Source organism: Pristis pectinata, chromosome 43, assembly GCF_009764475.1.
Source record: "Pristis pectinata isolate sPriPec2 chromosome 43, sPriPec2.1.pri, whole genome shotgun sequence".
Taxonomy (NCBI): Eukaryota; Metazoa; Chordata; class Chondrichthyes; order Rhinopristiformes; family Pristidae; genus Pristis; species Pristis pectinata.
Genome location: NC_067446.1, coordinates 570,714 through 583,076, shown reverse-complemented (window position 1 = coordinate 583,076; position 12,363 = coordinate 570,714). Strand labels below are relative to the sequence as shown.

Here is a 12,363-nt window from a genome sequence, read left to right as displayed (position 1 = left end):
GTCTTCTGGCAGGAGAGGTGGTGGGAGGAGGAGAGGGCGCAGCACCTCTTGGAGTAATGACGCTTCCGTCTCGGGATGAATGGAAAGGGGGTTGAGCAGAGGTCACCTAACCCTGAGAGCTGAGTTATTGCTCAGTGCCTCTCGTGGAACTGCGTGGAGAAATGCAGAGAACAAGAGGGTGTGTGTGTGTGTGTGTGTGTGTGTGTGTGTGTGTGTGTGTGTGTGTGTGTGTGTGTGTGTGTGTGTGTGTGTGTGTGTGTGTGTGTGTGTGTGTGCGCGCGCGCGTGACAGACGCAGAGGCAAACGAACAGAGAGAGAGAGAAGCAAGCACACACACACACCCACACACACACACACACACACACAGACTACGAGGCAGACAAAGAAATCAAAGACAGACACAAAAACAGTGACAGAGGGAGCTACAAGCTAGCGGGAAAACATGTGACGTTTACCATCCAGCACAGGATAAAGCCCCTTGAAAATGCCATCCAATTAGTCCTATTAAGTCCCAGAAGTTTATCCCTCACAGATGTTTTTATTTAGTTGCATGCTGCTCAGAGTGAAGCCCACTGAAGCTTTGTAAGGTTCTGAAGGAGTGGCTGGACCCTGTCTCTCCTCATGGGGGGAGACTCTTGAGGCTCAGGATGAGCAGTCGGGTCATTCAAGACGGAGACGAAGAGGAATTTCTTTCCCCAGGGACTGTGAATCTTCGGAATTCCTGACCCCAGAGAAATGTGGAGACTCAGTGACAGGGTGCAACAGATTGGTGACAGCACGGAAGGAGCCCATGGCCCGTGAAGAGCAATCCACGAGTCAAATTCCCCACCACCTGCAATTTCGTTCTTTCCTTACCACTACTTATCCAGTTACCTTTTGAATGCCAAGATTTTGACCCTGCCTTCTCTGCCAGCCCTGGATCTTTACACAAGCTCCACAATCTACCTCATTACGACCTTGCATCTTATTGTCTACCTGCAACTGCACTTTCTCTGTAGCTGTGACACTCTGCTCTGCATTCTGTATTGTTTTACCTTCTACTACCTCAATGCACTGTGTAATGAATTGATCTGCATGAACGGTATGTAAGACAAGTTTCTCACTGTACCTCGGTACAAGTGACAATAATAAACCAATTCCAAGTCATAACCTTGCTTTTGTACTCTGTGCTTCAATGGGTAGGGTCCAGTATGCTCCTTCCACCTGCCCTGCCACTCTCAACATTTTCTGCACACATCCTTTTATGCTGTACCCCTTTGGAATTTTGCCCTCCTGTGTACTTTTATTTGGAGTAAGAGTCACACTGCATGGAAGTGGGCCCTTTGGCCCACGAAGTCCACACTGACAATCGAGCACCCATTTACACTAATCCCACTTCAGCTTCCCACTCAAACACACCACAGACAATTTACAGTGGCGCACTGAGCCGCTGTCTCTCACAGCGCCAGAGATCCAGGTTCAGCCCCGACTTTGGAGTGTGTGTGTGTGTGTGTGTGTGTGTGTGTGTGTGTGTGTGTGTGTGTGTGTGTGTGTGTGTGTGTGCGTGTGCGCGCGCGCGGGGAGTTTGCACGTCCTCTAGGTAACGGCGTGGGTTTCCCCCGCGTGCTCTGGTTCTCTCCCGCGCCCCAAAGACGGTGGGTTGGTGGGTCCATTGGCCGCTGTAAATTGCCCCCTTGTGTGCAGGTGAGTGGTGGGATCTGGGGGTGGGGGGCATTGATAAGAGCGTGGGGTAAGTAAAATAAGCAAGATTAATGGAGGATTGGTGTAAGTGAATGGTTGACAGTCAGCATAGATAGTGTGCTGTTTCTCTTCAGGACCAACCAGCACATCCTGTCCTTGATCTTCCTGAGTTAAATTTTATCTGCTAACTGTCCACCATTCCAGCAGCCCCTCTGTGTACCCTTGAAATCCATTACCGTCCACCTTACAGTTCTCTACCAAGCTTTGAGTTGTCGGCAGATCTTGAAATGGTGTCTTCTACATATTCATGCGTAAAGAAAGGCAGTGGACTTGGTACAAACCCCTGAGGAGCTTACCTCCAGCTCTAAACAAAAATAACTCTATCTTATCAGTCATTTAGTCAGTCTTCTATCTAATTTGTTACAGCGCCTGCATCCCTTAGGATCCAACCTTGATGACAAGCCCATTATGCAGCAATCTTAAAAACAAAATCAGAACTGCAGAGGCTGGAAATCTGAGACAAAGGCAGAAAATGCTGGAAATACTCAGCAGGTCAGGCAGCATCTGTGGAGAGAGGAACAGAATTCACATTTCAGAAGTGGAAGAGTGAGTAACTAAAATGGTCTTAAGTTACAGAGAGGGGAAGCGGTCGAGAGAATTGCCTGCGACAGTGATTGGCCAGAGGACACAAACAGTGCCAGAGGGGTGGGGGGAATTGGTGGATGTTTATTAATCGGGCCAGTCTGGAGGGAGGAGAGAAGGGAAGAAAACAGTTGCCAGGACAGTAGGACGCAGAACACAGCAGCCGCAGGAAATCTGAAACAAAAGAGCATGTTGGAAGTGTCAAGCAGGTCAGGCAGCATCTGTGCAGAGAGAGAAAAACTGAGTGAATCTTGCAGATCAGAATTGTCGGGTCCTAACACAAACAGGAAGGGCTGGTTATCTGAAAGTGCTGAATTCAAAATTGAGTCCTGAGGGCTGCAGTGTGACCAGAGGAAGGATGAGGTGCTGTTGCTCAAGCTTACATTGGAGTGGTGTACGAAACCAAAGACAGAAGGTGGGAGTAGAAGTGGGAAGGAGAGCTATCGTTCAGGGTGGCCTGAGTGGAAGGGGTCTGCAGAGCGATCACTTAATCTGTGCTTGGTTTCACCAAAGTAGAGGAGACCACATTCTGAGCACCAAATGCAGTGCATCAATCAGAAGAAATGCTGCTTCACCGGGAAGGCGCGCTCGTGATCCTGGATGGTGGGAAGGGAAGAGGTGAGATGCCGCCGCGTGGGAAAGCGCCACGAGAAGGGGGAGCGGTCGATGGGAAGGGAAGAGCGGAGCTGGGAGTTGTGGAGGGAACGGTCCCAGAGAAGGCCGGGAGGGGAGGGCAAGGCAGGTCATCTAGTTGAAGGTGGCAGGAATTACGGAGGGTGAAATGTAGAGGCTGCCGGGGTGGAAGATGAGGAGAAGGGGGCAACCAGATCCTCTGATGGGAGGATGGTGGGGAGCGAGGGCAGAAGAGCGGGAGGTGGAGGGGACAGAGCTGAAAGCCCCATCAGCAATGGTAGGAGGACTGGTATGGAAGGTCTGGAGTCTTCACAGGCATCACAGGGGTTCGGGGTAACTGTGGGAGGTGGGGGTCAGGGTAACTGTGGGAGCAGATGTGGTCAAGATATTAAGTAGCATGTTAGCAGGCACTTTTTGCAAATCCGTGTAAACCAGATCAGCCACATTCCTCCTCGTCAACCCTCTTTGTTACCTCATCAAAAATACTGCTGAGTAAGTACGACACCTTTGGCCTTTAACAAATCCAGATTGGCTTTAATCAAGCCGCACCTGTCTGGGTGACCTCTAATTCTGTCCCTGGTTATTGCCCCCAAAACCTTCCCCACCACTGAGGTAAAACTGACTGGCCCATAGCTCCTGGGTTTATCCTCGTACCTTACAGTCAGCGCCACTGGGCAGGGGAGGAATCACGGGTTGGGTATGGGGAGGAGTGGAGTTGACGTCCTCGATCGGATGAGCCGTGACCTGACTGTACAGCAGGGCAAGCCCGAGGTGTCTCATTGCTGCCTGCTGCTACCGTTTCAGGGGGCCTTATGTTCATTAGATCGGAGGACACTAGCCTTCACGTCAGTCTCTGAGCCTCAGGGGATGTGCTGGAGGCTGCTTCTGGCTACCCTGTATACTTCCGTCAACCAATGACCTGGATTAACGGCCATTCACCGATGTCCTGCTTTGCAGGGTCTTGCTTTGAGCAGGATGGCTCCCACGTGTTCCTGAACCAGTCTTGGTGGCCCTGGAGGGTTCTTGAGGACATTGTATATCTCGGGCCATCCCGCCATTCTGAATGCAGAGGTTGGGCAGGGACTTGGAGCTCCCGGGTCGGATCCGTGCAATCTAACCTGAGAGAATGGCTCAGGAATGTTTGTTTCCCCCACTGATTCACCCCCGAAGGGAATTGGAGGATGGGGAGAAGACAGATTAAACGGAGGCAACAAACAAAGAAATGGGACACACACACAGTCACTGCAGAACAATTCAAACAGTAGAACCTCTGACACAGTAACGTGTTGCGGGGGCTTCACAGCCGCAAGGTCAAACAAGGGATGATTCCCCCCCCCCCAGCTAATTATAGGGGGCCGGTGACTAAACCAGGGTGGTTTAAGGAGCGACTTAAAGGAGAGAGAGGTGGAGAGGGTTAGAGAGGGGATGCCAGAGCTCAAGGCTAAAGCAGCTGAAGGCATGGCCGCCAAGGCATGGCTCAGGGACAGAAATTGGGAGATGGACAAGTGGCCGGAATTGGAAGAATGAAGGGTTGGAGGAGCTGAAGGAGATTACATAGGTAGGGAGGGGTGTGGGGCTGGGGTGGGTTACCAGGAGTGTAGGGACCAGAGGGGGTTATTGAGATAGGGAGGGGCATGGGGGCCAGAGGGCAACATAGAGATAGGCAGGCAGCGGTATAGGGTCTGTAGTGGGTTATAGAGATCGAGAGGGCTGGCGGTGCCGGAGCTGGAATACACAGATGGGGAGGAGTATAGGGACTGGAGGCTGTTACGGAGACAGGGAGGGATATAGGGGCCAGAGGGCGTCAGGGAAATGGGTGCAGGAGCCGGAGGGGGTCACAGAGACTGGGAGGGGTGCAGGGGCTGGAGGGGGTCACAGAGACAGGGAGGGGTGCAGGGGCAGGGTGGTGGGGGGGTGGTCACAGAGATGGGGAGGGGTGCAGGGGCCGGGGGGGTGGTCACGGAGAGGGGTGCAGGGGCCGGGGGGGGGGGGGTCACAGTGATGGAGAGGGGTGCAGGGGCTGGAGGGGGTCACAGAGACAGGGAGGAGCGCAGGGGCCAGAGGGGGTCACGGAGACAGGGAGGGAGTCACAGAGACGGGGAGGGGCACGGGGCTGGAGGGGGATACAGAGCCTGGTTTGATTACACCCCGTTGCCGACAGTTATGGCATCCTCTGACCTTTACCAACTCACCCCTGGCGAGATGATAAACCTGGCAGTACCCAGGGTCTCCCCAGCACCCCTGGCTCGGCACCACCCCAGAGGGATCACTTCCTCACCGAAACACATGACAGACCTCCTGGTTAAGTACAAAACATAATTTTATTTCTGAAAAGATGTCGGGTCGGGTCCTCCTAAAAGGTCAGCTAGGAACCACAACAACACTTGGAACAAGCTCCGACAACAACCACGACAGAAACAGGGTCAGACCTCGACGGACAACAAACAGACCTTGGGGGAGTGGGACATATTCTTAATGCATGCAGTTGCCATCAAACAACGAAACACAGAGCTTACCGTAAAGAAAAAGAGTCCGTACTTTTAACAAAACACCTCCGATCAGCATATCCGGTCTCATTTTGCACCCTGGGCCACTGCCCTCTGACAGTGTTTCCCTCCTCCCGCCACCCCCCAGCCCCCCAGCCCAACATCAACCCTCCCAATTTTCATGTGACATAGGTCACACTGCTGCTTCCCAGCTCTAGTGATCCGGGTTCGATCCTGACCTCCGGCGCTCTCTGTGTGGAGTTTGCACATTGACCCCATGAGTTTCCTCCTCCATCCACCATCCTGCCCCTCCTGGGTGCTCTGGTTCCCTCCCACGTCCCCAATGACGTGCGGGTGAATTGGATGCTGTAAATTGCCCGCAGAGTAGGGAGAATTGGTGGGTGGTGGGGTTGGGGGGTTTGGTGGGAAAGTGAGAGAGAAAATAGGTTACAGGGAACATAATTGTTGGGATTGCTCTGAGAGCTGGCATAGACCCAATGGGCCAAGTGGCCTCCTCCTGTGTCACACAAGGTACTTATTGATTCCAGCCGGGACAACGTGTGAGCAGGTTACCAGGTCTGCAATGGAGGATGGGACAGGGGCTCCCACTGGCCACTGGAGTTGTGAGATGAGACAGAGAAAGAAAACTGCAGATGCTGGAAATCTGAAATAAAAACAGAGGAGGCTGGAAACTCACAGCAGGTCAGGCAGCATCTGTGGAGAGAGAAACAGAGGTAACGGTTCAGCTCAATGACCCTTCATCAGCAGAAAGGTCATCGATCTGACGTGTTGACTCTGGAGGTGAGACAGGGACTGACTGGGTGCTTTCAGCAATGGGGTATTGGGAGCTGAGGGCAGGGTGGGCTGGAGGAGGAGTTTGATTTCAATCTTGCTCTTGCTAGCAAGGCCAGCGTTTGATTGGCCATTCCCAATTGCCCCTTGGACCGAGTTCCCGTCTCGGGGCAATTAAGAGTCAACCACGTTGCGTGGGTCTGGAGTCTATCAGTCAGGCTGGATAAGGATGTCAGAGTTCCTTCCCTGATGTGTATGAATGAACCAGATGGGTTACAGCAATATTTAACTCCAAAACTATTTGATTGCTCCAATTTAAGTTCCCCAGCTGCCTTGGTGGGATTTGAACTCAATGGAGCCAACCCCTGGATGGCAATCTGGCTTCAGGAGAGCAGTGGGAAAGTGAATGGTGGGCATTGCGGAGTATTTGGGATGTGGGATGTACAGGATTGATTGGGTGTTGAAAGGTAGACTACTTGAGGCTGAGGAGAACTGATGGGACGTCAAAGGCAGGGGCATTGTGGAATATTTGGGATGGGCCAGGATGTAGAAGATCGGTGGGGTCTTCAGCAGAGGTTGATGGTGCGGGTTGTGGGGTATTTGGCAATGGGTTGCGCTGGTGAGAACTGATGGGTGTGTTGAAGGGCAGTGGGGATGGGTTAAGGAGACCCTTTAGTTCAAACCATGGGGCCTGGTGTGGAATTGAGGACGATCAGATTGGCTTGGACTGGGCCAGTTATCACCAGCCCACATTGGATTGCCCTGTTCCCTCACTGAAGCTCAACGTTAACAGAGAAGCAAGATAGCTTGGGTGGCAGATTTGGCCAGAGGATGACCCTGTCACTCGTCCCCTTTGGTGCTGGCTGGGCTCACTCTGGCTACTTCTTCTCCCTCCTTCCACAGGACCCTCAGAGGAGCCGGTGCCAATCAGGGCTGGTCTCCTCCAAACCTGAAATGAGCCCCGATTGGCACTGGCTCCTCTGAAGGTCCTGTGGAAGGAGCTAGTTCAGTGCCGTCTCTCTATTCTTCCCAAATTAACGCCCGCCGTGATCTGGACTGCTGGCCGAGCGTGGGCCGTACCCACTGGGGCCAGTTGATGTGGGGAAGGGTGACGAAGAAGGTGCGAGAGAAGGGTTCACATTGGAGGCAGGCAGACCATCCAAAAGGAATTCCAGTACCTCGCCTTGAGACGTTGCGTCTAGTATCGGTGGGGGTCTGGTGCGGCGAGGAGTGTAGGGGAGAAGGGGTCCCGTCACTTGGCTCAGGATGTGGAAACCCAGGCGAGAGATGTGGCGACATTTGGGAAACATGGGGAACATTCAGCACCCTGGGAGAACAAATTTATCTGGGAAACCACTTGTTGCTGTTGGGGGCCATTGGTGCACTTCCACTGTAAACATCATACCCATCGGTAGCTTCCCATAACTGACCTACCTGGATACAATGCTGCCGTTGTTGACTCTAAAACACAGGACCGAATATCCCACCAAACTCCGGGAGCAGGGGCCGCCCTGTTTGTGGATGGTCTGGATGGATGGGGGCCAGTCAAACAGTGAACTGTTCCCGCTGTCCCGCAGTTGGTTCCACGTCCCACAGTTGGTGTCCCGTCCCACAGCCGGCGTCCCGTCCCACAGCCGGCATCCCGTCTCCCACCGTCCCCAGGGTCAGTCTCCCATCCCCACTGTCCCAGAGTCAATTGCAGTCCCCCACTGTCCCCAAGCCGTTGGACATCCACCGTTGGTTATAAGGTGACAACATAAACCAGGCTTGTGTTTCTGGGGTTTAGGGGTTTTGATGTCGGAGATTCCAAGTCGTTGCGGGAATCCCATTGGGCAGACCGAGCAGGAAACTATTCCTGCTGGTTGGAGGTCTGGGATTGGGGCCAGAGTTTTGGGAGCGCAATATGGAAACAATCCTGCCTGCAGAGGGGGTGGGAGGTGGGGAGAGGTTTGGAGCTTGCCCCTTCGACTGCAACCAAAGCTGTGTTTGGTCTCAGTGTTAACTCTGGGATTGGCAGATACCCATTTAACAACAATATGGACCGTGGGGGAAAGGAAGGCAGAAGGGACAACGATACCGATTGGATATTATCTCATTGAGCGGGAGGACAGGGTGGATGGGCTGAATGGCCTCCATCTGTTCCTGCAGTAGGGTGGAAGGGGCTGAGGCTCCTCCTCTTATTTTGGCGCAGCAAGCCAAAGGGGCTGAGTGGCCTCCTGCCTACGGTACTGCAAGAGGTACGAGGGGCCGAACGATCTTCTGTTCCCGTACAGCAGGCTAGAGAGGGACGGAACGCCCTCCTCCTGTTCCCATCTAGCAGGCTCGAGGGGCTGAACGATCTACAGAACGTAGCACAGCACGGGACAGGCCATTCGGCCCACCATGTTGTGCCGATCGTGACACCAATTTATTACTGGATGAACTCCCCTTGTGTACCATCCATATCTGCCCCCCACCCCTCCCCCACACAATTCCCTCCACATTCATATGTGTCTGTCTAAAGCCCTCTTAAACCCCACCAAACTGCCCAATCCTGGTAACCCAATCCAGGCACCTACCAACTCTCTGCGTGAAGAACTTGCCCCTCACGTCACCTTTAAACTTTCCCCCCACCCCCCCAACCTTAAAAGCAAGTCCTCTGGTGTTTGACATCTCTCCCTGTACAACAGGCTTGAGAAGGGCTGAACTCCCTCCCGTGAACCGCCCCCAACCTCGGAGCCCAATGGACCTCAAGAGTCCGGTGAGGCAGCGTTGCCCGCGCTCTCCAAAGAGGTCCCAGCAACAACCCCACCCACCCCAACCCCTGCCATCGCTGGCGAGGTTCTAAGGCGGGCTGGAGAGCCGGTGGGGTGGGGTGGAGTGGGGGTCTCCTCCTCAGACGGTGGTGACGGACAGGAGCGGGTTGTAGACCCGCTTGCCATCGGCGGTCCGGGTGCCGTGGGCCAGCATCTCCTGGATGGTCATCCAGTTGTCCAGGATCCGGCGGTTGCGCCGCTTCATGGTCTTCTTGTGGCTGAGGGCGATGATGCTGAGCTCACTGCGGGCCGCCTCGCTGGCCTGCTGCTCCTTCAGGCAGTCCAGCCGACTCTGGAGCATGAACTCCCGGCGGCGCCGCTGCTCCCGGGCCCGGGCCAGGTGCTGCTTGCGCTCCTCTTTGCTCCAGTAGCGGCCCATCTTCATCTCGCTGACAGCGTCGTCGTCCGTGGTCATGCCGCTGCGCTCCTCGCGGATCTTGAGGGCCCGGGCTTTCAGCAGCTTGTCCCGCACCGGCCGCTTGGCCACGTACCGGGAGCCATCGCTCCTCACCTTCACCTTCCACTCGCTCCTGCCTTCGGCCGGGACTCTGCCTCCGGGCGGGGGCTGGGGTCCCTCGGGCCCGGGCTGGGTCAGCTGCACGCAGCTGCGGTAACGCTCTCCGGTCCCGGGCGAGCGGTGTCGCCCCCGGGAGAGGTAGGGGCTTCCCTCGCCCGCTCTTGGGCCCCTGCGGCCGGCCGCCGACCTCTCCTGCTGGCGGGGCAGGCTGCGGAAACGTGGCGGGCTGGCCGCCAGGTTGAGGTTGTTGTTGGTGGTGGGCCCGGGGCGCCGCCAGGGGCTGTCGCCGGGAGGGGGTGGTGCTGGGGGGGCAGCGGAGGGCTCGGCCAGCAGCGGCGTGCTGCGGCAGCTCTCGCCCGTGTTGTAGGCGCTAGTGCTGTCGCGGTCGGAGCGCTCGGGCAGCTCGGTGATGTCGCACAGGCCGCCCCCGCCTCCTCCTCGCCCGCCCCCGCCGTCGAAGGGGGAGCCCTCGCCTGCCAGCCACGCCTTCATGCAGCGCTCCCGCAGCTGCTGCATCTTCTGTGCCCGCAGCACGTTGCGGCACTTGAACTCCAGGTGGCCCAGTTCCTCCTGCAGCATGGCCGCCAGCCTCCCCACCCCCTCGTTGCGGTTGACATCCAAGCCCCGGCCGGCCCGGTAGCAGAGGGCGGCGGCATTGCCGTTCTCCAGGTGGCACCGGAGCTCCAGCAGCTCCCGGTAACGCAGGCACTCCTCCTCGGTCAGCCCAGGCAGTGACTCAGTGCTAAGGTGCAGGTCGCGCCGGCGGCCGGTCGGCCCCTCGCCCTTGGCCTGGCGCAGCCTCCGCAGGCTGCCCGGCGTGGTGTTGCCCACATTGGTGATGGTGGTGCTTGCCTGCTCATCGGCCAGTATGTCGTGCTCCGAGCTCTCGTCGTTGCGGGTGCTCTCGTCCGTCCGGCCCACGCCGCTGTCCAGCTCCTGGCTGTTGCTCAGCACGTTGCCGGCGTCGGCCGAACCCTTCTCCTCCTCCTCCTCGTCCTCGTCCTCTTCCTCTTCCTCCTCCTCGTCCTCCTTCTGCAAAAGAAGGGCAGGCTGTCAACTCCCGCTGTTCTGTCATCTCCAGTGTCCGTCCAACCTCCCCACATCAGCCTATCTGTCCTCCATCCTCTCCATTTGCTGGGGTGGGGGGGGGGGGTCAAAGCAAGTTGGAAGATCGTCTGGTGTTCTGCATGGGTAGCTTATGGACTGGTAGCACGGAAATGGGCCCTTCTGCCCAACTGCCCAGACAGCTTCTACCCCACTGTGATAAGACTATTGAACGATATATATGATGAGATGGACTCTGACCTCACGATCTACCTTGTTGTGACCTTGCACCTTATTGCACTGCACCTTCTCTGTAGCTGTGACACTTTACTCTGTACTGTTATTGTTTTTACCTGTACTACCTCAATGCACCCTGTACTAACCCAATGTAACTGCACTGTGTAATGAATTGACCTGTACGATCGGTTTGCAAGACAAGTTGTTCACTGGACCTCGGTACAATGACAAGAATAAACCAACACCATATCCCTCTAAACCTTTCCTATCCATGTGCCCGTGCCAAGCGCCTTGAACATTGAATTTTCCAATTTCAGGTCACCCTCCCCCACCGGCATTTTCCCACCCTGTTCACCTAGGGGTTCACCTACCCTCCTCCCTCCCCCCCCCCTCCAAAAACCTGCTCAGCTGCCCAGCATCCCCTCCCCATCTGGTTCCACCCTGCCCTACCTGCCTCTGTCCCACCACCTTGCGTACTGGCAACCTTTCCTCTTCCCAGCCCGTCCCAGCCCAAGACACCAACCGTTCCCTTTGCCTCCACAGATGCTGCCCGACCCACTGAGCTCTCCCACCATTGTGTTTTTGCCCCTGCGAGACCAGTCCAGCCGGCCCCCCACCCTGCGTGATTCTTTCCCTCTTCCGTAGAGTGCAGAATGGGCCGTTCGGCCCAACTCGTCCGTGCTGACCGTGATGTGTATCCACACTAATCCCACTTACCTACATTCGGCTGGTGTCCTGCTCCCCCTTTCCTATCCAGATACCTGTCCAAACACCTTTAGAACATTGTCATTGTACTTGTTGAGAGGACTCCTGGTTTTGTTTGGACACCACAATCCAACCTGCCTCCACCCACAGTGGTTCATTGTGGGTCTCAACCAGGCGTCACAGGTAGACAAGGTGGTGAAGAAGGTGTTTGGCACACTGGCCTTCATCGGTCAGGGCACTGAGTACAGGAGTTGGGACGTTATGTTGCAGTTGTACAGGACGTTGATGAGGCCGCACTTGGAGCACTGTGTACAGTTTTGGTCGCCCTGTTACAGGAAAGATGTTACTAAAGTAGAAAGAGTGCAGAAAGGATTTACCAGGATGTTGCCTGGACTTGGGGGCCTGAGTTACAAGGAGAGGTTGCATAGACCAGGACTTTACTCCCTGGAACGTAGGCGATTGAGGGGTGACCTGATCAAGGTGTACAAGATCATGAGGGGCACAGACAGGGTGAAGGCACACAGTCTTTTTCCCAGGGAGGGGGAGCTAAAAACAAGAGGGCAGAGGTTTAAGATCAGAGGCGAGAGATTTAGAAGGGACATCAGGGGGCAGCTTCTTCACACAAAGGGAGGTGCGTATTTGGAACTAGCTGCCAGAAACAGTGGTTGAGGTGGGCACATTAGCAACGTTTAAAAGCCATCTAGGTAAGTACATGGAGAGGAGAGGTCTAGAGGGCTATGGGCCAAATGTGGGCAGATGGGACCAGCTTACTGGGCAACACAGTTGGCATGGACTGGTTGGGCCGAAGGGCCTGTTTCCTTCTATGACCTGA

The 12,363-nt window shown here is 55.4% G+C and overlaps 1 protein-coding gene across 3 annotated transcripts in view; it reads right to left on the bottom strand.

Moving 5' to 3' along the window:
- Positions 1 to 5,257: 5,257 nt before the first annotated feature.
- Positions 5,258 to 12,363, bottom strand: part of LOC127566572 (PDZ domain-containing protein 4-like) — a 41,339-nt gene continuing 34,233 nt past the window's right edge. For all 3 annotated transcript variants that reach the window (XM_052008989.1, XM_052008990.1, XM_052008991.1), the window contains exon 9: positions 5,258 to 10,577. In XM_052008989.1, coding sequence (XP_051864949.1) covers positions 9,108 to 10,577 — 1,470 coding nt within the window. In that variant the 3' untranslated portion in view covers positions 5,258 to 9,107. The remainder of the gene's footprint in view (positions 10,578 to 12,363) is intronic.